Below are 27,897 nucleotides of genomic sequence, written 5' to 3' on the forward strand. Positions count from 1 at the left end.
AGTGGGCATCCTTGTCTTGTTCCTGATTTCAGAGGACATGGAAGCAACCTAGATGCCCATCAGCAGATGAATGGATAAGGAAGCTGTGGTACATATACACCATGGAATATTACTCAGCTGTTAAAAAGAATTCATTTGAATCAGTTCTAATGAGATGGGTGAAACTGGAGCCCATTATACAGAGTGAAGTAAGCCAGAAAGATAAAGAACATTAGTATACTAACACATATATACGGAATTTAGAAAGCTGGTAACGATGGCCCTATATGCAGGGCAGAAGAAGAGACGCAGAAGTACAGAACAGACTTTTGAACTCTGTGGGAGAAGGTGAGGGTGGGATGTTTCGAAAGAACAGCATGTATATTATCTGTGGTGAAACAGACCACCAGTCCAGGTGGGATGCATGAGTCAAGTGCTCGGGCCTGGTGGGCTGGGAAGACCCAGAGGAATCGTGTGGAGAGGGAGGTGGGATGGGGGACCGGGATGGGGAATACGTGTAACTCTATGGCTGATTCATATCAATGTATGACAAAACCCACTGAAAAATTAAAAAAAAAAAAAAAGAAGAAGACACGAGAAAAAAAAAATTCACAATGACCTTCCACACTTAACATTTTTTTTTTATTGTTGTTCAGTTGCTAAGTTGCGTCCAATTCTTTGCTACCCCATGGACTGCAGCATGCCAAGCTCCTCTGTCCTCCACTACCTTCGGAGTTTGCTCAGATTCATGTCCATTGAGTCCATGATGCTATCTAACCATCTCATCCTTTGCCACCCCCTTCTCCTTTTGCCTTCAATCTTTCCCAGCATCAGGGCCTTTTCCAATGAGTCAGCTCTTCGCATCAGGTGGCCAAAGTATTGGAGTTTCAGCATCAGTCCTTCCATTGAATATTCAGGGTTGACTTCCTTTAGGATTGACTGGTTTGATCTCCTTGCAGTCCAAGGGACTCTCAAGAGTCTTCTCCAGCACCACAGTTTGAAAGCATCAATTCTTTGGCACACAGCCTTTTTTATGGTACCACTCTCGCATCCATACATGACTACTGGAAAAAACCATAGCTTTGACTATATGGACCTTTGTCAGCAAAGTGATGTCTCTGCTTTTTAATATGCTGTCTCGGTTTGTCATAGCTTTTCTGTCCAAGGAACAAGCATCTAATTTCATAACTTTACATTTTTCTTATAGCCTCTTCGTTATGAGATTAAAAAGTTTATAACTCACAAGAAAGTGAGTTAAATGAGCTTAGTGTCTAATGCAGCATCTTGTGATTTTCTTTAGAAAGTCATTTTTATTTCTATCAAATCTACTCTCTCATCTGTTTGTTTTAGAAGATATGGTTTGCTTTTAAAGATATGGTGGGGTGCCATGTCTCAAAGGTGTACCCCAATAGACCACACTTTGGAATCACTGCCCTGCATAGCGCCTTTTTCATTGCCTGTGACCTGGCCTTTGACTTGCAGTAGCTAACAGAGTGTGGTGTCTGTGATCGGATTAGAGTTAAGATTGGCAGCTTTCTCTCCCTCCTCTGGGAATGTCTGCTTTTGGGAGCCGTGGGCTGACGTAAAAGCAAATTCACTACCCTCAGGAGAGAGCACTTGGTAAATCCGTGTAAGGAGGCTCTGGAATGATATGGAGTGGGGGCCAACTCCAGCTGCGTCAGTGTCCTTGTTGAGTTTCCAGATGACTCAGTCCTACCTGCCATCCATTGCATGAAAGGCTTCAAAAGACACCAACAGAAGAACCACCCAACCGAGCCCAGCAACCCACAGAAAAGTGGGGCAGTAAGTGGCTGCTAGTTAAGTCCCTAAGTTTTGAGGCAGTGGGTTATATGGTACTAATATATTAATATATCTCACACCTTTAATCTTAGGATTTCAAATGAAAAGAAAGTGAATTGGTGTTCTCAGAATAATTCATATACTACCTTGAGGAATTTTTAAAAGAAAGCAAGCTTCCAATACATTCAGTAACTAGATTGGTGAATAGTATTAAATATTATTATTCTCAATCAAAAAACTCGTCAAAATGTTGGATTCTCTCTGTCCTGGTCCTCACCAGTGCTCTTTTTCTTTCCTCTACTTTCCCCGACTCATCTGAGTCAGAGCTGGAGCTGTCCCAGAGAAGATCTCCCCGGACCTCCTGTTCACGGAGCCATGTTTCCATTTTGCCAATTTTCCTGTGGCAGTGGTCATTCCTTGCTTGATGTTCCAAAAATTCTGCATTCTGTGTATTTCCTACAAAGAATTGAAAGTCCATGTAATTTATTTTTACCCTGGACAATGATGTATTTGTTTAAGCTTAGGTTTTTACACATACCCACACACACATTTCACCTGGTGTTTCTGTAAGCATTAAGAATGTTTTTCTTGCTATTTATAAAACTTTTTACTCTTCTGAAAATCACAAGATGTACAATACACTTTTGTATACTCCAGCTCATCAACATTGTGTCACAACATGTATATGTGTATACATATACACACAAACTTGTCTTGAGCTGAGCCACTTGAGAATTAGTTGCAGAGTCACTTCCTCCCAAAATATAGCACCACAAATCCCCTAAGAAGATGGGCAATTCTCCTGTATAGCCACAATACAATTATTACACATAGAATATATGACATTGATACAATGCTGTTTTCTAATATATGGTCTGTATTCAAATATCCATGCTTATCCCAGTAATGCTCTTTGTAACTATTTTTTGTTTGACTGTTTGCATTTTATTTTTTAAGTACAGGATCTAATCTAGGAATATGTGTTGCATTTTCTTATGGCTTAGTCTCCTTTAACTCAAGAACATTCTCCCATCCTTTTCTTTCTTCTCTTCCTTCCTTCCTTCCTTTCCTTGCTCCTTTCTTCTCCCCCCATCTCTTCCCCTTCTCCTTTTTCTCCTCCTTCTCTCTTGCCCCCCCTTCCCCACTCTCTTACTGATTTTTCCCCTCCTCTTCCTGGATGTTTTCTTCCTTCTCCTCTTCATTACCTTCCTTTTTCCTAACACTGACATTTGAAAGAACACAGGGTCAATTATTTGGTAGAATGACCGTAAATTTAGGCTTTCTCTGATTGTTCCCTTGTGATTAACTTAAGGTTAAATTGTTTTGGCAAGGGTATTGCACAGATGGTGTTGCCTGGAGCTACTTATTGAACATCTACTGTGTCCTAGGCACACACCATTCTATTTTCCGAACCTCAATCAGCTCTGCCTTCATATCAGATTTAACTATGGAGACTTTCAGAAACACAGTAGCCTGGGTTGCGTCCCAGACCTACAGAACTAGAGAGCTCAAGTTTGGAAAACCATCCTAGGTCAAAGTCCAGATTTTCCCGTATAGCAGAATCAGCCACAACTTTCTGGATATTTTCTGAATGATCATTGTTTATCAAATCTTATGGCATATTTTATTTAAGCCCTTGATGTCTGAAATTGCATATTTTTACAAAGGATAATCAAACATTGCAATGTGAGGATTCATGCCTTGTGATTCACAAGTTTCCTTTCAGTCTCAATGAGGGGCTGCCTTGCTTTCCCCTTGAATGTTATTCTTACGAGCATTGTTTATATACATAGCAGTGACAGAAAACTATAGTTAATTTATGCCTCCAGCCCTAATCTGTCTCCTGAAATATGATACATTTTTTTAAATGAAACCGGACTCTTCCTCTTTGTCTCCTGGCGATATGTCAGCTCCATCTTCTTTTTTTGTCTTAAACCTGCCTCTTCTCCTTGTTACCCTAGCCTAGTACATGGTCCTACCTTCGCCCCAGAACCTCCTGGCCGCCTCACTGTCTCCATGCCCTACGTATAATTCACCACCAGATGTTCACCGTGCCTCCAGAGCCATCTCCAATCACTCTCTATCTGAATCTCTGTTCTCTAACTGGTGCCTACATATCTTGTATCTTGCTCTTTCTCTCCCTCCTCATTGTCACCCTTCTCTCCTGGTCCAGATACCACCTCTCTCTTGCATTACTGCTGTGTACTTCTAACCTGTCTCCCCACATCCTTTTGCATTCCTCTCCCCCCCATCCACCACAGTTCAAGCAGAGTAATATTGAAAATATAAACCTGTTAGTTCACTAACCTGCCCTTTCAGTGGCTTCCCATTGAATCTTAAGATAGAGTTCAAAGTCTTTATTTGACATGATTTATAAGACCCTGCCTGCTCTGTTCCCTCACTATGCCTCCAGAGCCATCTCTAGTCACTCTCCATCTGAATCTCTCTTCTCTGACTGGTATCTAGAATCTGGCAGGCTCCTTCCCACTCAAGGGCCTTTGTACATGCTGTTACTGATCACAGTTTTGGATGTCCCAGCACTTGGACATCACACTCATGTGCTCACCTGCTCCCATCATTCAGCTACTTCCATCTCAGCTTAAATGCCACTTTCTCATAGAAACTGTCCAACTCCTCAGATTACTAGGTCTCTAGTTATCTTCTCATTGGACTTTCTTTTGTTCATTGTCTGTGCTATTGTAAGTACCACATCTACCCGGTTCAGAAATATTTGTTGAATGAGTAAATAAAGGAATGAACAAGTGAGCCATCAGAGAATCTTGGAAGGTGGGAAATATTGATAGCTGAGACCTGGGAAAGGCTTCATTCATTGAGGCGTGGAGCTGTCAATCATCTCTGCTCTACAAATGAGCCTAGAATATTAGAAACATCACTCAGACTGAGAATAAGGATTTTCTGTGGACAAGAGGCAGGGAATTAGAAACAAGAAGAGACTGGTAATGGCGGAATCTAACATAACATTAACAATAGCTTGAGTCTCCCAACACTCTTGGTGTTATGATATTTCCGTTAGCATGTGAGGCAAAAGTCACGTGTTCAGTATTATCCTTGAAAATCCCTGAAGTCACTAGCAAAGCACTGTATACAAAGTTTTGTATAGAAAGCATTAAAGTTTGAGAACTTCTGAGCTGGATGTCTTAAACTTACTACACTTTGATAAAACCCTGTTGGATTCTTTATGGCTGCTGGACTTGAAAAAAAAGAAAAATACAATGTTTAAAACCTAAATAGATTTTGGGTGAGCAGAGTAGAGGAAAGTGTATCCTACTGATACTTCAAAATGAATTTGGAGAGAGACAGGACTTCCCTGGTGGTCCAGTTGCTAAAACTCTGCGCTCCCAGTGCAGGGGTCCTGGGTTTGATTTCTGGTCAGGAAACTAGATCCCACATGCTGCAACTAAAGATTCCATGTGCCACAACTAAGACCCAGTGAAGCCAAATAAGTAATTATTTCAAAAAGTTAATCTTGAGACAGGAAAGAAACAGAGGCCAGTGGGGAAAAATAGGGAATGATTTAGGTAGTACAAGGATCGTACAAAATATTAAAAATTTTTGATGGTTATATATTTTATAATATGCTAGAAAAATGTTATCACTATCAAAATGTTACCACTATCAAACCCATAACTCATTTTTTTCTCCTAAAAATGGAGCATAGCCTTCCATAGGCTTCCATGGGCATTCTACTAGTCAGGTTCTGACACCTCTGCACCCAGCTCCTCTATTTGTTCATTTTGTTCCCTCTTCTGGAAAGGAGGATGAGAATTTCAGGTCACAGCTGATTCACAAACAAAGATAAATTTTAAAAATAAAACTAAGCAAGATACCTTAAAGGAAAATACTAAGTAAATAATAGTACAAGTGGCCAGGTAAGACCAGAATTGTGAAGGTGACATTCAAATGATGTATGTAGAGTGACACTTCCCCTGAAGCATATCTTATTTTTGCTGTAAGACATCAGTTTCATATTTCTTCAGTTCTGTCCATATTCATATGATATTTTACATTTTACATGTGTTTTTACACATGTTATAATATTTGAAATTTACATAAACTCTGCATGGTAGACCTAATGCTTTATTCCCATTTTACAGATGTGGAAACTGAGGTTCACAGAGGTTAGACAACTGTAGAATAAAGCTATATGAACAAATATATAGTTAATATCTATCAAGAGGCTACTAGTACCAGATACTGTTCTAGTAATAAGAGAAGCTCCTGGCTCTCACGGAGCTTCTGTTGAATAATGTACTGTCAGCATTCAAATAAAGGATCTTGATTACAAGTCCAGAGCTTTTTCTCCTCTCTAGATTAATATCATGGCTTCTGGAAAGGGTAGGAGCCACACTAATATGTTAAAACTCGCAGAATTATCTGCCTGAAAGGGTGATGTTCACTTTGTATAAGTCATGTATCATTACATATTACACAGATAGCATGGCCACCCACTCCAGTATTCTTGCCTGAAGAATCCCAAGGACAGAGGAGCCTGGAAAGGTATAGGATCGCAGAGAAGCAGACAGAACTGAAGTGATTTAGCACAGCGCAGCACAACATGTAACTTACTCTGTAAGTATATGTAAAATATATGCAAAACATGCATGATTTCATTTTAAAGAAGCAGTGAAAAAACAAAAACTGGTTTTTAACCTCACAATGGACCTGACACTCTCATCCTCCCTTCCAAAACAGGGAACAAAAGTGAACAAATAGAGCCTTAAATAAGAGGAGCTAGATGAAGAGATACCAGACCCTGACTAGTAGAATGCCCATGGAAGTCTATGATCTGACTACATTCCATTTTAGGAGAAAGCAAAGTAAACTGCTTTCAGAAGCAGAGAAAGAAATCAAAGATGCTACTTAAGAATAAGTAAAAAGGAATCACTGCTTGAATGTATGCCTACAGAGTGGTGAGTTCTACAGGCTTTGCAGAGGGAAGCCTGCTTTTGAGAGAGAGGGTGGAGGGAATCACAAACTGCATTTGCAGACTTTCCCAAGGTTGTACTGGGCCACTAGAGCCCTGATGAGGCTAACTGAGGGGGTGGGTGGGAGTGCACCCTTTGGAGTCAGAAAGACCTGGCCTTGAATCCTGATTTGTCACATGGGAACTAATAGTAACTCCTGCCTTAGAGGTTGTGTGAAGCTTAAATGCAGTAATTCATGTTAAGGGTGGACCTTTTTGCCTGGCTTAGAGTAAGCACTTGAGAAACTTTAGCTGGAATAAAACGAAGCAGTTTAAAAAAATATATCAGGAAGGCAGAGGAGAACTCCCCTTCTCCATGTAACACAGTCTTCCAAAGACTTTGCCAGCATTGTTGTTTTTGTTTTTTTTTTCCCAGCCTGATCTCAAGCAATGACTCAAAGTGTTCAACTTTAGCTGAGGTATGTTTCTTGGTGGTTTTGTCAATATTTTTAAATGGTAAAAGTTGTTCATCTATGTGACTACACACCAGATTTCATCCTGCAACTTGGGAGTATAGGTTAGATAGATTCTCCAAGTAGATTTTCAATTATTCAGCCTTTTCTTATTTAATTAACTCACTGATTAGGTATCTTGTATCTTTTTCAGCTGGACTGCATCTTAGAAGCTCGAGACCTCCAGAGAAACAGCCAGCATTTCTGTTGCTCTGTCAGCGCTCAGTCCTGCTGACAGGGGATTGGCCCAGAGCACAGCGAGCTCTGTATGTGTGAACAGTACCTGTATATGCAGTGATGGGCTTGCTCCGGGAGAGTACATACAGTGCAGACTTAATGAGACTCTAACTGATGGGGTGATACAGCACAGAGTTTGTGAATACAAATGTCTGTTGGAAATCACAGAGCCATCTGGGGCCACTGGGCAACCTGGCCTGGCTGGAGTATGGGAACTGGGCATGATAATAGTAGGAGATGAAGCCAGAAAGGTAGGCAGTGTACACTCTGAAGGCTTAGGGTACCAGGGTAAGGAGTTCAGGCTTTGTCCTCAGGCTGATGGAGACTCACTGAAGGATTCCTTTTTAAGTGCAAGGGTGATGTGGTCAGATTGGCATTTCATAAGATTATCCTGGTAATAGTTCAGTGCTTCTAGAACTTTATGGTGCTTGAGAATCATTTTGATAAAATTCAGGTCCTGATTGTGCAGGTCTGGGATGGGGCCGGAAATTCTATGTTTCTAATCAACTCCTAGGTGATTAGATGCTGCTGGTCTGTGGACAGCACTTTGATCACCAAGTGGAGCAGTAGTTCTTCAGCTTTAGAGGTGTTAGAATCATGGGGGGAAGATGAGGAGTTGTTAGACTGCTGGGCCCCCTCCCTACAGCTTCTGATTCAGTTGCTCTGCCTGGAGCCCTGACTGGTTCCCAGGTGGTGCTGGTGCTGGTGGTCTGGGGACCACCGAGGTGAAGGGTTGATGGAAGGAAAGTAGGACCTGAGGTAGGAGTGCAGTCAGGGGGCTATGGCAATAGCCCTGGTGGGACATACTGACCTAAGAGGGGCATGGGGAATGGTATGGGGGTACCGTCAGCGTTAGGTGACTGACCATCTTCCAGGAGAGGGGGCAAGCAGGGCTGGAAAGGTGCCAGATCTCTGGCCTGAGTGACAGCATGGAGGCCACACCCACTGAGACAGGGGAGGTGGCATGAGCAAGTTTGAAGAGGGCGGTGACGCTGGATGTAGTTTTAGACATTGAGTGTGCCGAAGAGGGCTGCAGGGGAGTCGGTGGGTGAGGAGAGAGTTTTTGCCTGTGGTCACAAACTGACTGATACCAAGGTGCTGTTTAATGTATTGATAACTCCACGTGCTTCACTCTCTTTAACCACAAAATGAGGCCCTTTTGCTTTTTCACCTCTTGGGGATCGTGCAAGGATTGTAATCATGCATGTAAAGTGCAGTATGTTTCTAAAAAGAGATCTCACCTCAGCGCTGAAGTCTTATTCTTCTCAGCCATCCCAAACAACATGACAACAGGCCCATTCTAGTCCAGGAGTTAAAATATCAACAGGGACCTAAGGGCAGCTCTGTGCTTTCCCACTCCATATCAGACATTTATTTGGTGAAGTTTTAATAATGCTTGATATATTATTTACTAAAAAAAATTACATGACTCACCTAGACTTCTGTTCAAGGTTTCATCAGGCAACAAGGTTAGAAAGTCACCATCATCATTTCCTGGGACGCTTTGAAGGATTTTCTTGGCTTTATGATCCCTCTGTTTCTGTTTACTAGTTCTTGCCTCCTTGTGAAGACTTTTCTTCAGTTCAGCTTGGGCCTGAAATTGACGAGCTAGTGTTAGTGTTCTCCGCTCACACTACCTTCACCAGAATAGGTCAACAAATCAGCCGCTTTACAAATTGTATATGTATCTGTAGACAGATAAATAGAACATGATTCTCTTATTCCTCTTAAAAGATATGGAAACTTTCTTCATGTGCAGGTTTGTTAGGAGAAATAGGAACATGCTGGTAGTCTCAAAACGGTGAGGACCTTTGTGAAACCATTTCTCCATAGGCCATCTGATATATTTGGAACTGAATAAGACAGGGACTTCAGGCTTATTCACTGGAGTGAGGACTTTGGAATATGACATTTATAGCAAACATGATTGTAAAGGGGTTTATTACAAGAGATCTTCCTTATCAAATGATTCTATGATTTAAATTATAGAGAGATGCCTAGGTTTCAATCCCTGGGTTGGGAAGATATGCTGGAGGAGGAAACGGCAACCCACTTCAGTATTCTTGTCTGAAAAATTCCATGGACAGAATTGCCTGGCTGACTACAATTCGCAGGGTTGCCAAGAGTCAGACACAACTGAATGATTGAGTATGCAAGCATGTTTGCTCATTAGGTACAAGTATCCAAAATACAGACAGATTCACCCTCTGTTCTTTTAATTAAACCAGGAAAAATTATCTAACCTCATTTTCCTGCTGGAGCCAGAATGTGGTAGAAGAAACAGTTAGAAAAAGGGAAACTTGAGACACAGATGCATCCTTGGGAGGATGGAACACAGAGAAAAGACTCCACCGAGTTGGTAGCAGAAGGGATCCTGCTGTTTTCCTCTCAATCCCAGTAGAGGAAACTTTGGCTGCAGTAACTAAATTTAAAATGTTAGGTAAGGTCTGGAGATGAATGCTTAACATATTCATGTGCCAGGACAGCGATTATGTAGCATACATTTGGTAAATACGACTCTTTTCTTCTCCTCATATTTACCTCTTGTCTTTTACGGTTCATTTCTAGCATTTGCATCTTATGTAAATATTGTCTTTTCCCAGAAGGATACATTAGAGTCTGCATCTTCTTTTCCAGTTCCTGCTATGAAAGATGACACACTTGTTAGGATGGGGTGTAATTGGTTACTCTGCAATCCAAAACTTGAAATCCATTTTGGAACAGTGAGATCTTGTTTATCGGTCATAATCCATAGAGATCTCTTGTGACATCAAAGATGGGCCATTGCAACTTCCAGACCAGTCCTTAGTGAAGCTATCAGTGAACGAAGGGGCAATCTGCTATGTGTATCATCTTGTTTTTAAGGTTCCTGTAGAGTTTTGCAAACTTTGAATGGAAATATCTTTCTATATCTCATTTTGACAAGATGTCACTTTCTGTATCAACAGCTGCTTTAACTATCTTTCCAGAAATGTGTTCTGGTTTGGTGAGAACCTGGTTCTCTCTCTCTGCTTCCTCTGCCATGGAATAGTTGTCTGACTCTGACATTAGAGAGATGCTAACCTATTTATGTAGGGTATACCCCCATAATCCAATACTGTACACTGTAGTTTAGGAAGGATTGAAAACTGATTATTTAGGACTTGAGTGATCTTCCCTGGTGTGTCAAAAACTCCACTAGGACGATGTAGACAGTTATTAAGGGCAGTCAGGGGGTGGCCAGGAAGGGTGAGAGACATGGCAGCCAAATGTGTTGAGTGATCCCCGTTCTGTTGCCCTGTGGACAGTGTCTGTGTCAGCAGCTGTGAGCCTTGGGGAGGGGCCCATCTCTGCAGGTGTTTTGTCAGCATCATAAACATGGCCTTGAGGGTCTAAGAGTAGCTGTACATCTTTTATCAAATAGTCAGCCACACAGCAGCTTCTAGGTGACTCTGAAATGAATCAGGAGAGGAAAGTGTTCACAAATTATAACACTTTAAGAATCACCAATTTCCCAATAAAATTCCCCTCTCTCATCAACATCTCTCTGTTTTCACCAGGTAACAGAGAAGGGCTCAGATTTCATCTGAGAGGCAAGAGTAATCTCCAGTTGGAGGCAGGCCCAGGAGAGAATGGATAGCTTTAGAAAGTTCTAACTCTGCATTACTTAATAGTTTGCTCCTCCTCTGAAGTCTTCTGTGCAGGGAGGACAGGAAAAGGATGGCCCCTCAGCTCCCTCCCTCGCCAGGGTTTGCTCACCTTTGCTTTGTGAGTCCTCCTGGCTTCTTGCTGGTTCAGGAGCCTTTCAGAAGTAATTACGTGTGGCAGGTCAATGGGTTCAAGTTTCTAAAAGTCCAACATTTAGAGCAATCAACATTCCTCATTCCATGAGATGATGAAACATAAAAACCAGAACTTAAGCTTTATCTTAACACTCTGCAAGCATTCCTGAGAGCACAGGGAAGGTTATTTCACCAGGATTACAGCCCCACCTGGGTTCTTCAGCGTACTGTTGCCAGTGGCCACGAGATCTAAGTACTGGTCAGAGAGTTAAAGGACTAAGAACCCTTTTCTATCTGCATTGAGGGACCACGTCCACAGTCATCAAACAACAAGGGTCTTGGACTATTAGAGATGAAGGAGGCCCCAGAAGTTCTTTTACTTTATTCATTCCTTAACCACCCAGCTAAACCATTCCAGTCCTAGCAGAGTGGCCTACTTTCAAGATCCCCAGAGAAGCTCAGCCTTCTCAGTAATAGTCCTGGGTGCTTATGAGGCACATGGAAAATGAAAGTACAATATGCTAACAAATCTTAGACATGGATTTTTTCCAACAGGGGCTTGGCTTTACAGGGAGATGATGCTGGAGTCTCAAGAGGTCACTGAGGCTAGGCAGCAACTGATGATCTGTGATCTGCCTCCAACTCTACTTGTCTCGGATAACTTAATGCCCCAGGAGCTGGAGCACTAGGAAGTAGCTAGGTAGGCTTGGGAAACAAAGGCCGATCTCCTCACGTTCAGATGCAGTCAGCAATCTGGATGATCACAGAATTTATTGGTTCACTCTGGGAATATTTATTAAATGACTGCTACAGGCCAGACAGAGGTTGCAGTGGTCAACAAAAATGGGCATGATCCCTCATGGCGCTTGCAATCTATGGGGAAATAAATACACTATTGCTTGTGTGATCAGTGTTTTGCAGATAAATGCAGGATAGGACCATGACAATATATAACTGGAGGACTCCACCTTGGAAATGAGGGGTGTTATGAGTTGAATTATGTCCCCACCCCCTAATTCATATGTGCTAACCCCCCAGTACCTCAGAGTGTGACCTTATTGGGAAATAAGATCCTTGTGGATTTAGGGAAGATGAGGTTATCCCAGAATACGAACCTTCGATCCAGTATGTCTGATGTTTCCATAAAGGGACGAATTTAGACACACATGCACACAGGGAGACCACCATGTGAAGATAAAGCAGCAACTGGGGTGCTGCTATAACACCCCAAGGAATGCCAAAGATTGTCAGCAAACCACCAGAAGCTGAGAGAGAGGCACGGGATAGACTCTTCACATAACCTTCAGAAGGAACCAACCCTGACTATACCTTGATTTTGAACTTGTAGCTTCTAGAACTGTGAATGCATCTCTGTTGTTTTAAGCCACACAGTTGTTATACTATTATTACAGCCCTAGAAAACTAACTTAAGGGAGAGAAGGGCCAGGACGCAGTCCAAGTAAGTTTCCCAAGGAAGTAAGTTTAAAGCAGACATTGGGAGGCTGGGAGTTTTCATGGGACTCGGGCTTCCCAGGTAGAGCTAGTGGTAAAGAACCCACCTGCCATTGCAGGAGACATAAGAGACTGGGGTTTGATCCCTGGGTCAGGGAGATCCCCTGGAGGAGGGCACGACAACCCACTCCAATATTCTTGCTTGGAGAATCCCATGGACAGAGGAGCCTGGTGGGCCACAGTCCGTGGGGTCACAAAGAGTCAGACACGACTGAAGTGACTTAGCATGCATGAGGTGTCCCAAGCAGAGGGAACCACATGAGCAACAGCCCAGAGAGCATGATCTCTTGAAGGAACCACAAGAAGTCAGTTGGCTGTTGTTGAGAGTGAGAGGAAGAGTGGCTCAAATGGGGTTAAAGAGGTCACAGGGATCAGGTCATGCAGGGCCTGATGGGGCATCATGAGCGCAGTGTTTTCTTAAGAGCAGCAGGCAGCTACTGACACATGGTGAGCCAAGTAGGGACATGACGACACTAGCTTTAAAAAATGATCACTCTAGTGCAGTGTGGGGACTGGACTGAAGAAGAGCAATTACAGATGTGGTTGAGCATTTAGGAGGACAAAGATGATGGGTTGGGGGTTCATGTGGGGAGATTGATGGGGTCTACAAATATTTTAAATGGACCAAGCAAGACTCGTGATGGTTACTGAAGGAGAGTGACGTGTCCACAGACATCAATACAAGGGATGGATAGTGCAGTCATTCTCTGAGATGGGGAATCCTGGAAGAAGGCCAAGTTTGGGTGGAATGTAGAGGGGGAGGCTCATGGTGGAGGTGCGTGCGTAGGAACCATCCCTGGGTAGAGATGCATCCCTGAGTAGCCAGTCCTTGGCTCTGCTCTTCTCACTCTTTTCATTTGAAACTGTAAGATGAGTGACGTCCAGAGGGAGAAGGGCAGAGTCAAGGACTGCAGACTTCAGGTGCTCCAACACTGAGAGGCTGATGGATGGGGATGAACTGGCCAAGGAGACTGAGGAGTGACAGCCTGGGAAGTGGGAGAAAAGCCAGGACACCATGCCACAGAAAACAGCGTGAGCGGGACATTGGCTGAGACACCATGTTTCTAATGCAGAGGGCCGGGGTTCAATCCCTGGTCAGGGAACTGGATCCCACATGCTGCAACTAAAAGTTCGCATGCTGCAACTAAGACCTGGTGTAGCCAAAGAAAAAAACAAAACAGTGTGAGCACCACTGCTGCCTTCGTCCAACCCTATAGGCAAATCCTAAGATATTTGGAAAGCATTTTCCATTGTAATCTAATTGGTTCTGTTATCAAGGAGTTGGCCTGAAAGATAGTTTGGTTTTCAAGGTGACCAGGGTGAAAAGAGAGGGACAGATCATGGAAAATGGCTGTCGAGCACCCATAATGGAGGGCACGACGTGGGCCTGCACCATTCTCCACCACAGACCTTTCTGGTAGAGCAGCCCGAAGCTGACCTGACAAGGAAGGGAAAAGGAGCAAAGGATGTGAAGACAGGGAGGAGAGACAAAGGGGGAAGAGCTCAAGATCTCACATGCCCCCCCCCCCCCCAAAAAAAAAAAGTTCCAGGCCATTTACATTTGTGGAAGGAAGTAGTTCTGTCTTATTCTCACCTCAGTGAAGAAGTGGATTTTTTTTTTTAATATTAACTTAGCAAGGAGATAATGAGAGGTAATCAGTATTAATTAGAAAGAGGTTTGTTTGTTGTCTTGGCTCTCAACTCTGCAGAACATGAAGATGCAGGGTAAATGAGACCTGCTGCCGATCAAGTCAGAGCCCTGAAGGACTGAGGATGGAGAAGAGAAGGAAGGGGGAGGGACTCTCAGGGAAGGGATGCTGCAGCACCTATGGGAGGAAGACTCAGCAATGACTGAGGGGGGTTCTGGGGTTGGGAAGGGCACAGAGAAAATGTTTGTGCCATCCCTGGACTTGGTTCAAGATTGGATTCTTTCTGGTGATTAGGCCCCTATGTCTGCAGCCGCCGCTGTCCATCATGCCACGCTCACAGTGTCATTCAATCCTCATGGGAACCCTGTGGATAATTACAGTTACTCCCTGTTTCACAGAGGTCAGTGACTTGTGCAATTTTGCAGAGCTAGAAAGTGGTGATTCTGGGATTCAAACCCAGGTCTGTTCACTGCTAGCTCCTATGTTACTTTCTTCAGACTTGTTTCCAAACCTGGTTTATCAGAATCTCCTGGAATCAAAGTAAAATTCCTAAGCTATTCATTGGGGATTGAGATTCAATCAGTCTGGGATATGTCCTGGCAGGAAGGGACATACAAACATATATATATATATATAGCGTCCAAATCGTGCTGCAAAAGAAATAGTTTATTATCTTGAGGGTGCTCACAAACACTCAGCATGCCTAGAAATAGAATTTTCCTTGTCCTAGGTCACTGATGCCATAGTAGAGAACTGACAGGTTTCCCTGAGGATGTAAGGTATTTGTAACTCTTTATATGCATATGTATATATGTGTGTGTGTCTGTGTGTTTTCTCTGGGCATATAGCTAGACCATGGTTTTCTCTGATACCCAGAGAAAACAATAATTCAAAAAGATACATGCAATCCAGTATTAATTGCAGCACTATTTACAATAACCAGGACAGAGAAGCAACCTAAATGTCCATCAACAGAGGAATGGATAAAGAAGATATGACACATATATACAAGATATGATACATATATACAATGAAATATACAATTATATACATATGTGTAAAACACATATATAATACATATATTGATACCAATGTGTATATATATGTTTTATATATTTGTATATATAATATTTTTATATACTGATACAAATGTGTATTTTACATATTTGTATATATATTAAACATTTTATATATTATTTACACATATATATTTAATTAATAGAATTTATGTTTTAGAGAGAGAAAGGTTTACAGCAAAATTGAGTAGAAAGTACAGAGTTCCCATACTCTTGTCTCCAAACACACACAACCTTAATACTATCAACATCTCTCACCAGAGTGCTATATTAATGAGCCTGTATGGGCACATCATTATTACTCAACGTCCATGGTTTACTTTAGGGCTTACTCTTGATGTACACTCTCTGGGTTTGGATAAATGTATCATGACATGTATCCATTATAGCATCATATAGAGAGTAATTTCACTATCCCCCAAAACCCTCTGTGCTCTGCCCATTCATTCCTTTCTCCCCTCAACCCCCTGGCAACCACAAATATTTTTATTGTCTGCACAGTTTTCTATTTAGTTGGAATCATATACTCTGTGGACTTTTCTGATTTCAGCCTCATTTTCTTTGGAGCCACAGTTGTGATAATGGTTAAGTAGTAGTTATCTCTTTTTTTTTTTAGTTTCCAATTTTTAAAAAAAATTATTTTTTATTGAAGAATAATTGCTTTACAGAATTTTGTTTTTTTCTGTCAAACCTCAACATGAATCAGCCATAGGGATATATGTATACACACACATATATATACATACATCTCCTCCCTTTTGAATCTCCTTCCCTTTTCCCTCCCCATCCCATTCAAAAAGTCTACAAACAATAAATGCTAGAGAGGGTGTGGAGAAAAGGGAATGCTCTTGCATTGGTGGGAGTATAAGTTGATACAGCTGCTGTGGAAGATGGCATGGAGATTCCTTAAAGAACTAGGGATAAAACCACCATATGACCCAACAATCCCACTCCTGGGCATATACCCTGAGAAAACCAGAATTGAAAAGACACATGTTTCCCATTGTTCATTACAGCACTATTTACAATAGCTAGAACATGGAAGCAACCTAGATGTCCATTGACAGATGAATGGATAAAGAAGTTGTGGTACATATATACAATGGAATATTACTCAGCCATAAAAACGAATGCATTCAAGTCAGTTCTAATGAGGTGGATGAACCTAGAACCTATCAGAGTGAAGTGAGTCAGAATGATAAACACCATATTCTAATGCATATATATGGAATCTAGAAAAACGATACTAAAGAATTTATTTTCAGGGCAGCAGTGGAGAAACAGACATAGACTTATGGACATGGGGAGAGGGGAGGAGAGGGTGAGATGTATGGAAAGACTAACTTGGAAACTTACGTTGCCCTACAGCCAATGGGAATTTGCTGTATGCCTCAGGAAACTCAAACCGGGGCTCTGTGGTAGTAGTTATCTTTAAGTACTCCTTGTAGGCAATTACTCTGAGGCCGTGAAAAGAACCTGAAGAACGCCGTTTCCCACAAAAGGCACTAGATGGCAGCAGCTGACACTGCAAACAGGATCCCTCAGTTCCATCGCTTGCTCTTAGCCTGAGAAGCACTGCAGAACAAAAAGTGCTGGAAAGCTAGCTTCTCCCAACAAACTGGTCAACTGAAATTGCCTCAGAATTCTGGGTTCATATCAGTGTTCTTTTCCCCCTGCCTGGAAAGCAAGATGCCTCCCTTTATCATCTTTAGAGAAAATACAATGGGAGGAATTACTGATGAATTGGTAGGATGATGCCTTTTTAAAATTCATGATATAAAAAATGATAAGTCTAAAGATTTCTGGATTATTCAGCTTCTCAAATAAAACAAATGGTCAGGATAATGAGTGGTGGAGTGTCAGCTAGGAGATTCAGGAAAGGAGGTTACATCAAGCATAAGTCGCAGAGCTTGCTGACAAGCTCCAACCTGAGATGGTTGCTTCTGTTTACTTGCAGGAAGACAAAGGTGGCAGGATCAACTGGAAGAAACTGAAAAGTGTGTTTGGTATCATGACTTAAGAATATGTTCTTTAAGTTTCTAGAAGGAAGGTAAAGTTGTCCAAAGGAGCAAGAAATCGTCAGGCCAAGGCGGAATTTCTGGTCAAGGCTTTGCAATGAGTTCACATTTCAGTTTTGATTCAAATATCTGGCGGTGAAAAATAAAACATAAACCAAAAAGATGTGGTCAGGCTTTAATACAAGATAAATACCTCTCTAGATCAGAAAGCAGAACAGAAAACTTGGGGGAAGCTGATTCATAAGCCATTTGGGGCTCCTGTTGGCTGTAAGTTATTTCCATAGACTAAAGAGACCTAAAAAATGCTTCATATAAGAAGGAAATGTAGAGCCGGGCTCCTGGTTTAAACTCAGGGACTGAGCTGTTCTCACCTCTTTACCCAGTCCAAGGGCTGTATCAAAGTGTAAGCCAGATTTGTTTTACAGATATTCTCAAAAAGTTGAATATAAAAGAAGCTAAGATGTTATTCTTTATAGCAATAAATTCAAAAGCTTGGAAAAATGGATAGTTTTCTGGGAAATATAAATTTAAAAAGTTAAATCAGGAAGAAATAAGATAACAAATCAACTAAGAACCATTCTTTTACTAATGAAGTTACTAGAAAAGCTTCTCACTTTCCACCAAATTCTAGGTGATCAAAAATGGTTTCACAGGTCTGTTTTTTGTTTTTATTGGAGTAGAGTTGCTACACAATATTGGGTTAGTTTCTGCTGTACAACAGTGAATCAGTTTTGCATGCATATGTGCTTAGTCGCTCAATCGTGTCTGATTCTTTGCCATCCCATGGACTGTAGCCCGCCAGACTCCTCTGTCTCTGAGATTTCCCAGAGAAGAATACTGGAGTGGGTTGCCATTTCCTCTGCCAGGGGGTCTTCTCATCCCAGGGATCGAAGCCATATCTCCTACACTGGCAGGCAAATTCTTCACCACTAAGCCACCAGGGAAGCCTTAATCAGCTGTATGTATACATATATCCCCATCCTTTTGGCCTTCCCCCCTCACCTCCCACTCTACCTCTACGTCTTCACAGAGCATCGAGCTGAGCTCCATGTGCTATATACAACACTAGCTATCTATTTTACACCAGGCCCGTTTTATTATTAAGGGATAGATAAGAACTATGTTAAAGCAAATGTTTTAGAGAACAGAAAAGAGGGAAAGATAATCAATTCATTTTGTAAAACTAGTATAACCTTGAGGGAAAAAAGCTGGAAAAATATATAAAGAAATTATAGAACTCCACTTATGAAAATATATATAAAAACCCTAAGCATATAAAATTCAGCAATATACTTCTGTGTGTGTATATATATATGTATATCTCAAAATATGAGATAGAAAACAGAGATAAAGATTGAGAAATTTGACAACATCAAACTCTTTGTGTACACACAAACACACACATGCACACAAAATGAAAGGGCAAACCATAGACAGAAGATACTTGCAACACATATAAGTAACAACGGACTAGATCTAAAGTATACAAAGAACTCTCACCTATCAAAGAAAGAGATTATAGAAAATGGGCAAAGGATTAGAAAAGTTAAGGAGAGAGAATAAGTTTGTGACAAATTATCTAAGACCTCAAACAGTGTAATGAATTATCCAGGTTTATGTCATCTTTCTCTCTTCTCCATTCATTCTTTCAACATTGACCAACGCATACTTATAAATTACCATTTATGTGCTAGCTACTGCTCTAGGCACTTAGATATGTAGTGAAGACAACAGACAAAAATCCCTGCCTCTGTGAAGATTATACTCTAGCACTGGGGTGGAATATGAGGGGATGGGAGGTGGTGGAAAAAACACACAATGAACCTAATATGTAAGCAAATTGCTTAGTGTGTTAGAGGGAAATAAGCGCTCCAGAGAAAAGACAATGAAGAGTCAAGGGAATCAGGAGTATCAGAGTAAGAGCTGCAGTTGTCAACAGATTGTCATATAAGCCTTAAAGGAAAAGTGAGATTTAAGCAAATCTTTGAGAATCTGCCTGCAATGCAGGAGATCTGGGTTCAATCCCTGAGTCAGGAAGATCTCCTGGAGAAGGGAATGGCAACCACTCCAGTATTCTTGCCTGGAAAATTCTATGGACAGAGGAGCCTGGCTGGCCACAGTCCATGAGTCAAAAAAAATTGGACATGACTGAGCAACTAACACTTTATTGGACATGATGGAGTCATCCAAGGAGATCATTTGAGGAAATTCTATATGGGGTAGGGGTGGAGGACCATCTCCACCTTAGGCTGGACCTGAGATGGTTGGATGAGAAGGTGAATCTCTCAGAAAGGTTGGTGATGATCACCTCTTCGACGTGGGGCAGATACATTTGAGTCAGGGCTCCCTGGCAGAGCTTCTCAGATCTCAGTATCTCCAAGTTGGAGAACCTTAGTTAAGACCTGCTCTTTACTTGAGGAGTTAGATGTTTAGGAAGTGGAGTGTGCCAAATATGAAACTCAAATTATTTAGGTTGCAATTAGATTTGGTTTAATAATTAAAAATACTTTTATAATTTTCTTTGGCAGGGATTAGGCTATTAATTAGCATGTCATGGGAACCTAGCATTTATTATTCTCTCAAAAATCCATTTGTGGTGGAAAATGTGCTGAGCCTCATTTGTGAAGATAATTATAGTTGATATTTTTGGGAGTGTCTGCCAAGTTCCTGGTGATTTCCCTCTTCTCTGGGACCTGCCTCTATAATCTACACGGAGCAGCAATTGGTGGGGGGAAGGGAGACTCCCCTGCCCACACTTCTAATGTATGAGCATATTCTCTGGTCATAGCTCATTGGAACAGAGCTAGAATCACGAGCAAAGCTGAGCCAATAGTATTTTTAAAATCTCCCAGGAATTTGGAATTAGAGCCAAGAGGGCCACACTAGTCTGTCTGTTTGACTAGAACTATGAGATGCAAATTCAATGTGGCCAAATTTCACCAAATAGCCTTGAGGACTGGAGAAAGTTGACCTGCAAGGAGAGAGAAAGCAGATGCATAGAGAGCGAGTTCTTCTGCCTTTCAGATTCTAAGACATAGCTCTTCCCTGAAGTCTAGGTGCCTCCCAACTTTTGAGTTCATTAAAAAACTCCTATATCATTATAAATTATCACATTGGTTGCTTTGGCTAGTCCATTTCACCTCCAATACAGTGATGCTACAGATATGAAATAGTAGGGAGATCACTTTGATTTTTTTTTTTTCCCAGTAGGAATGTGTTGTGTGTGCTAATTCACTTCAGTTGTATCTGACTCTTTGCAACCCCAAGGACTGTAGACTGTCCCTGGGGTTCTCCAGATAAGAATACTGGAGTGGGTTGCCATTTCCATCTCCAGGGCATCTTCCCAACCCAGGGGTCGAACTCGCATCTCTAACGTCTCCTGCATTCACAGGCAGGTTCTTCACCACTATTGCAACCCGGGAAGTCTCACCAGGATAATGGGTTTCATTCATTTATCTGTCCATTAATTCATTTATTCACAAGGGATACATACTGTGTTAGTGACTTAAGATATAAGACTGAATGAGATGTAGTTTTTATGCTCAAATAATTTGTTTTGATTCTTCATTTTTAAGGTGGTTGGTTGGGATATGGGGATGTAGTCTGACTCTGAAATAGCAAATTTCTCTTTTGAGTTTGATTGACTTGAGAAGGTCAAAGCCTGACTTTAGCTTATTTATGGTTGATATATATAAAAAAGGACTCTGTGAGCTATAAACTCCTACACAAATATTTTTCACTGTTTATAGTAATAATCTTCTTTTTGAGTTATTCAGCTTAGAGGCTTCACAGGAACATATAAAATGAGCTTCTTTGAAAGGAGGCCTTTGATTTATAATGATTTAGAAACAAAATATAAGTTTTAAAATTGCCACTTTAGGTAGAGATATACTCAAGATGTTAAGAATTATATATCAACTTGATAGAATTGCACTTTATTTTCCATCGACTAAACAATATTTTTAGCTTTCTAATATTTTGGGAAAAGATCCTCCTTTTTTGGTAACCAAAAGATATAATCACTCAAATAATTGTGAGCTTCTGGAGAAGTCAGGTAAATAAAAACCAACTTAAATAGGAATAATCCCCAACAAATGAGCTCATATACCCCTAGGATTAGTCCAGAGACCTGACTGAGTTGTGTAGCAGGTGGAGTTTGAGTCCAGTTCCATTTTTCAAATATCAGTGATAGATCCTGCCCACAAGAGAGCTCCAAACCCTCCTTTTAGCTGATGCTCACTTCAAAGGACCCATCCAGATGGATCTCTTTCCCCTTCTAGGATGAGGGTTCTTAAAATTTATAGGTCTTTACAGGGAATTCATTAAATATTTATTAAGGTGAATGCATTTATTTATTTTTTATTAGTTGGGTGGTGAATGCATTTAAAACTGCTTTGCTGCCTTGAAATCAGTGTGTTAAAGTTGCTTCAGTCTTGTCTGACTCTTTGTGACCCTATGGACTATAGCCTGCCAGCCTCCTCTGGCCATGGGATTCTCCAGGCAAGAATACTGGAGTGGGTCGCCATGCTCTCCTCCAGGGGATCTTTTGGACCCAGAGAGCTAACCTATGTCTCTTACATCTCCTGCATTGGCAGGCAGGTTCTTTACTGCTAGTGCCACCTAGGAAGCCTTAAATTCAGTGTTCTCAATTTCATTAACTAAACATTTCGAATGATGAAAGGTTAGGGATAGAAGGACTGTAGAGATCATCTATGCCAATGGTTAAGAGCACAGGCTTTGGAGGCCTGGTTGATATGTGGCCCCTGCTGTCCTTGGGCAAGTTATTTAACTCTCTGAAACACATGTATAAAACAAGGATAATACTTCCTTTCTCATTGAGGGGTATGATAATTAAATGAATGATAAAGATCATTGTTGCCTAGAGTGTAACAGATTTGTATAGGTGGAAATTAGACAGTTATAGTAGTTGCTACTGTTACAAGTTACCATGATTACCCTACAGTCAATTCAATTAATCAGTGCAAGATTCAGATCCTTTGTGTCCCTTCATACCTATATCTTTGGTACTATACCCGCTTCCATTGGTGGTGGTCTTAAAAGTGAAATCACTACAAAAGGAAATCCTAAAGAAATATGGTTTGCACTGACAGCATTCTCTTTAATAGCATTCTCATTAGCTTAGTCATTGTCAATATCCCTCTTACATGATTATAGTTAAAAAGGGATATTACCATTAAATCCAAGAAATTCCTTACGAAGCCTTTTAAATGCATCTTACTTGAAGTCTTCGGGGTGGATGCCTTTTAATAATACTTGTTTCTTGATGTTCCAGTGGGAAATCAAAATACATGGCCCTCGGCCCTTGAAGGGTTGGAGAGAAACAAAAACAAACCATTAAAAGCAATTTCCTATGACGTTAAATTGATCATTAGTTATTAGACTTTGTTAATACCATTTTGTATCTTCAGTTCTGTATATCTAATCAATAGGTTGAATGTGAAGATGAAAGACATAAAGCAGGGGCCCCACATAATGGCAAATGATAAAATATTAGCCTAGACTCAGGATTTAATTTCTGCTTTCCTCATTTCCTCCCCAATTAATATTTAGAGGAATAATTATACAATTAACAATATACTATTGGCTGGAAATGTTATTCAGACATAGAATTTGGCTTGGAAAATAGAAACATTGATTTGTTTTAATTTCATGAAATCCCTCCCAAATAAACAGAAATCAGAAAAAATGTAACTTTAAGAAGTGAAAAGAAGAATCAATATTGTCAAAATGGCTATTCTACCCAAAGCAATCTATAGATTCAGTGCAATCCCTATCAAGCTATCAACGGTATTTTTCACAGAACTAGAACAAATAATTTCACAATTTGTATGGAAATACAAAAAACCTCGAATAGCCAAAGTAATCTTGAGAAAGAAGAATGGAACTGGAGGAATCAACCTGCCTGACTTCAGACTCTACTACAAAGCCACAGTCATCAAGACAGTATGGTACTGGCACAAAGACAGAAATATAGACCAATGGAACAGAATAGAAAGCCCAGAGATAAATCCACAAACCTATGGACACCTTATCTTTGACAAAGGAGGCAAGGATATACAATGGAAAAAAGACAACCTCTTTAACAAGTGGTGCTGGGAAAACTGGTCAACCACTTGTAAAAGAATGAAACTAGAACACTTTCTAACACCATACACAAAAATAAACTCAAAATGGATTAAAGATCTAAATGTAAGACCAGAAACTATAAAACTCCTAGAGGAGAACATAGGCAAAACACTCTCCGACATAAATCACAGCAAGATCTTCTATGACCCACCTCCCAGAATATTGGAAATAAAAGCAAAACTAAACAAATGGGACCTAATGAAACTCAAAAGCTTTTGCACAACAAAGGAAACTATAAGTAAGGTGAAAAGACAGCCTTCAGATTGGGTGAAAATAATAGCAAATGAGGAAACAGACAAAGGATTAATCTCAAAAATATACAAGCAACTCCTGAAGCTCAATTCCAGAAAAATAAATGACCCAATCAAAAAATGGGCCAAAGAACTAAACAGACATTTCTCCAAAGAAGACATACAGATGGCTAACAAACACATGAAAAGATGCTCAACATCACTCATTATCAGAGAAATGCAAATCAAAACCACAATGAGGTACCATTACACGCCAGTCAGGATGGCTGCTATCCAAAAGTCTACAAGCAATAAATGCTGGAGAGGGTGTGGAGAAAAGGGAACCCTCTTACACTGTTGGTGGGAATGCAAACTAGTACAGCCACTGTGGAAAACAGTGTGGAGATTTCTTTAAAAACTGGAAATAGAACTGCCATATGACCCAGCAATACCACTTCTGGGCATACACACTGAGGAATCCAGATCTGAAAGAGACACGTGCACCCCAATGTTCATCGCAGCACTGTTTATAATAGCCAGGACATGGAAGCAACCTAGATGCCCATCAGCAGATGAATGGATAAGGAAGCTGTGGTACATATACACCATGGAATATTACTCAGCCGTTAAAAAGAATTCATTTGAATCAGTTCTAATGAGATGGGTGAAACTGGAGCCCATTATACAGAGTGAAGTAAGCCAGAAAGATAAAGAACATTACAGCATACTAACACATATATATGGAATTTAGAAAGATGGTAACGATAACCCTATATGCAAAACAGAAAAAGAGACACAGAAGTATAGAACAGACTTTTGAACTCTGTGGGAGAAGGTGAGGGTGGGATGTTTCAAAAGAACAGCATGTATATTATCTATGGTGAAACAGATCACCAGCCCAGGTGGGATGCATGAGTCAAGTGCTCGGGCCAGGTGGGCTGGGAAGACCCAGAGGAATCAGGTGGAGAGGGAGGTGGGAGGGGGGATCGGGATGGGGAATACGTGTAACTCTATGGCTGATTCATATCAATGTATGACAAAACCCACTGAAAAATAAAAAAAAATTAAAAAAAAAAGAAGTGAAAATAAGTTCTCTTTTCAGGTATAATAGATTAATAGATGGATAGGTATTAGAGAGGTGATAAAGAAATGGAACTTAAGTGTGTAATAGGAATATGCAATACTTATCATTGAATGTTCCCAATTAAATAATTCACTCCCCCACTGCAAGTAGGGAAATGAATTCCCACAATACATATATACAATCTAATACAACATATCAATATTATTCTTGATAAAATAACACAGGGCTACAGTGTTAAGGAGCCAGAGAAGTTCATTAGGAAACAGAGATGCTGAAGAGATCCATATGGATTTCATTTTTCAGTTTGATTAGCCTGGGCCCTTGGGACTACTACCATAACCAATGCTATGTGAATGACCTCCTTGTCCTTTCCTCATAACAATCTGGATGCATTCTGACTTTGATTGTTGTGCAGACTATCCTGTAGTCTCATTTTGCATTTTAAATGGAAAAATTCCTGGGTAATTATGTGTTTCTATCTGTAAAACATTTGAATGATCACCTAAAGAATATCTCTGACCTTCTTTTCTTTCAAGAATGCTAGTATATCAAGCAAGACTCAAAATATGTTGGATGTAAAAATGTAAATATTGTCAGCAAAATATATTTCAGCAATGTGACTACACCTTATTTTTATGCCATGATTGGGGCAATATCACCCTATTAATTTGCTTCTCCTGAAGTGGTATAGGCATCTGTTACTTTTACCTTTGATTTACAGGTGAAGAAAACTGATGAAGCATAAAGTTATACTATTTGGTATTTGGTGAAGCTGGGGTTAGAATGTGGGTCTCTTGAAGATAATGTTCAGAATGCTTACCATTCCACTGTTATTTATTTTTAATGTGATTTTGTGATTTCAAAAATAAGAACATTTCCCAGTTAGACTCTAGCACATTAGAATCAGCTTTTACCCTTTGGTTATCAAAATCTTAAAACTCTAGATGGAAGGTTTAGATAAAAAATTAATTATTCAATGAGACTAAGAGGAATATTCCTACTAACATGCTTAGAAAGTCCAACAACAACAACAAAAGGCTATATAGAACCAGTCAAAGGTTATCAGTTCTATAGAAAGTAGCCATGAAGATCATTCTAGGTAAGACTTACTAGGTACTAAAAAGGAATGCATACACACACACACACACACACACACACACACACACAATATATATATATTGTGGCCAATAATGGAACTTACTTGTGTTAATAATATAGAATTTGAAGAAAAGAAAAAAAATAATGTACATATATGTGTATGTGTGTATATATATTGCATATACATATATATATATATATATGTGTATGTATGTCTTCCCAGGTTAGAATGTCTAAGTACCATCTGTTTAAGTATCATCATGGTTGTCATAAAATATTTTATATCTTGTAAAATGCCACAGGAGAATTTATAGCCACTTCTGGCTTGGATCTTACAATCATAATGGGAAAAATTCTCATAGTTCTGCAGATGATCATGAAGAATAAGGGGTTGGGGAGAGGGTGCCTCATCCACTCATCTGTACTGCAATAAATGAATTCAGTTTGGAGTGGTTTCCAAATGCACATCAGAATGGATTCACTCCTACAGTTCTGCTTTCAAAACAACAAAGCCTGATGCATGAAATGGTACTGGAGAGATTGATTTACATTTAAAATCCAACTGACATGCACATGCATGATTATCATAATCATCACATTTTTATCTATGGGATTTGTTTGATTTTTTGTTTTTGTGGTAAAAGTCACACAATATAAAACATACTCTTTTGATCGTATTTAACTGTTTATACAAACCATATTTATGCAGTTCAGTACATTCACATTGTTGTGCAACTCTCACCATCACCCATCTCTCAAATTTTTCACTTTCCTAAGCTGAAACTCTGTCCCCATTAAACACTAATTCCCCATTCCCACCTCTTCCCTTGGACCCTAGCATTTACCAATGTATTTTCTGACTATAAATTTGACTATTCTCATAGTCATCTCATTTAAGTGGAATGAAACAGTATTTGTCATATCTAAGGTCTATTGGAAAAGAATTTTAATTGCCTGGCAAAGCTAGGTATAAATATCAAAAGGACTATAAACCAAGCTGACACAAAATGATTATTTCCTTCTCGTGTGGAATGATGAAAAGCCCTTAGTTCCCAGTTCGCACACCTATTCTAACGTGCTCAGAATACTTAAAATAGACAAACATTATCTCCTGTTGAAAAATGTTCCTTTATATTTCAATAATTGAGAAACTTCTTAGATTATAGAGGTAGACAGGTTAATCTATCTGTAGCTCTCCTTTGCCCACACACACAAATTTCTTGCTGGGTTTTACATTTACCTTCAGAATATCTTCCACACCAGGTCTCTCGTAGAGGCGGCAACTGCCCTTCGAAAGCTTTATTCTGGTCGTGCCGTCTTGCCAATGAATATAAACTGTTTTCTTCCAGACTCTGAGTGAATGCGAAGTCCACAGGGCCGGCCAGGGGAGTCTCTTCCTCTTTGTTTTGCAAAGGCACTACCTTGGTCACCCTTGGGTGAGGCTTAGAGTGACTCAGGCCCATTTCACATTAAAGACACTCCGTAAAACCATGAGGTTAGTGGTTTGAGGCCTTTAGACTGGCTTATTTTAATCAAGGAACTTCTGAAGTTAGCCCAGCTCCAAAGTGTTTCTTCCCTTCATGACATCTGTGTAGCTTTATTTCACTTCGCACTAACCCTTGGCCACTTCCTGGGAGGTTGGTTTCTATGGAGACTTCCCTTCAACTCCTACTTGGCCATTTCAGACCCAAAGAATCCAGTTAAACATTGACTTGGTTATGCTACTTTCTGAAACACTCAGTGGTAGGAAGAGAAACCACTACTGATCATTAAACAAGTCTCTAACACCAGGAAGGCCATTAACAGAAATGGAGAGCAGAGGCTCAGAGAACTTCAATTTGACCCTTTCATTTTGCATACCTTTAGCCAT

General features: G+C 40.4%; 1 protein-coding gene across 3 annotated transcripts; it reads right to left on the bottom strand.

The window, feature by feature from the left end:
* Positions 1-589: 589 nt before the first annotated feature.
* On the bottom strand, positions 590-27,661 carry CCDC198 (coiled-coil domain containing 198). Of its 3 annotated transcripts, none has more exons than XM_065941315.1 (6): positions 27,268-27,661; positions 22,708-22,790; positions 11,191-11,277; positions 9,994-10,092; positions 8,887-9,046; positions 590-2,235 (listed from the first exon to the last, which is right to left on the bottom strand). In XM_065941315.1, exons 1-6 carry the CDS (start codon positions 27,488-27,490, stop codon positions 2,006-2,008), a joined length of 882 nt encoding a protein of 293 aa, XP_065797387.1. In that variant the 5' UTR covers positions 27,491-27,661; the 3' UTR covers positions 590-2,005. The 3 variants fall into 3 exon arrangements, with proteins under 3 accessions (XP_065797387.1, XP_065797386.1, XP_065797388.1); XM_065941314.1 differs by having other exon boundaries at positions 9,994-10,095; XM_065941316.1 differs by having other exon boundaries at positions 591-2,235; positions 22,661-22,790; positions 27,268-27,333.
* Between the last annotated feature and the right edge of the window lie 236 nt (positions 27,662-27,897).

The sequence above is a fragment of the Muntiacus reevesi genome, chromosome 7, assembly GCF_963930625.1.
Source record: "Muntiacus reevesi chromosome 7, mMunRee1.1, whole genome shotgun sequence".
NCBI lineage: Eukaryota > Metazoa > Chordata > Mammalia > Artiodactyla > Cervidae > Muntiacus > Muntiacus reevesi.

Excerpts from the sequence above, each read along its gene's own strand:
- CCDC198 (XM_065941314.1), bottom strand. The coding sequence starts at position 27,490 with ATGGGCCTGAGTCACTCTAAGCCTCACCCAAGGGTGACCAAGGTAGTG. Across the intron at positions 11,278-22,707 it reads ATCCACCCCGAAGACTTCAA|AAACTTGAACCCATTGACCT; the intron begins GTAAGATGCATT and ends TTGGACTTTTAG. Across the intron at positions 10,096-11,190 it reads GGAGGACTCACAAAGCAAAG|CAGGAACTGGAAAAGAAGAT; the intron begins GTGAGCAAACCC and ends CATCTTTCATAG.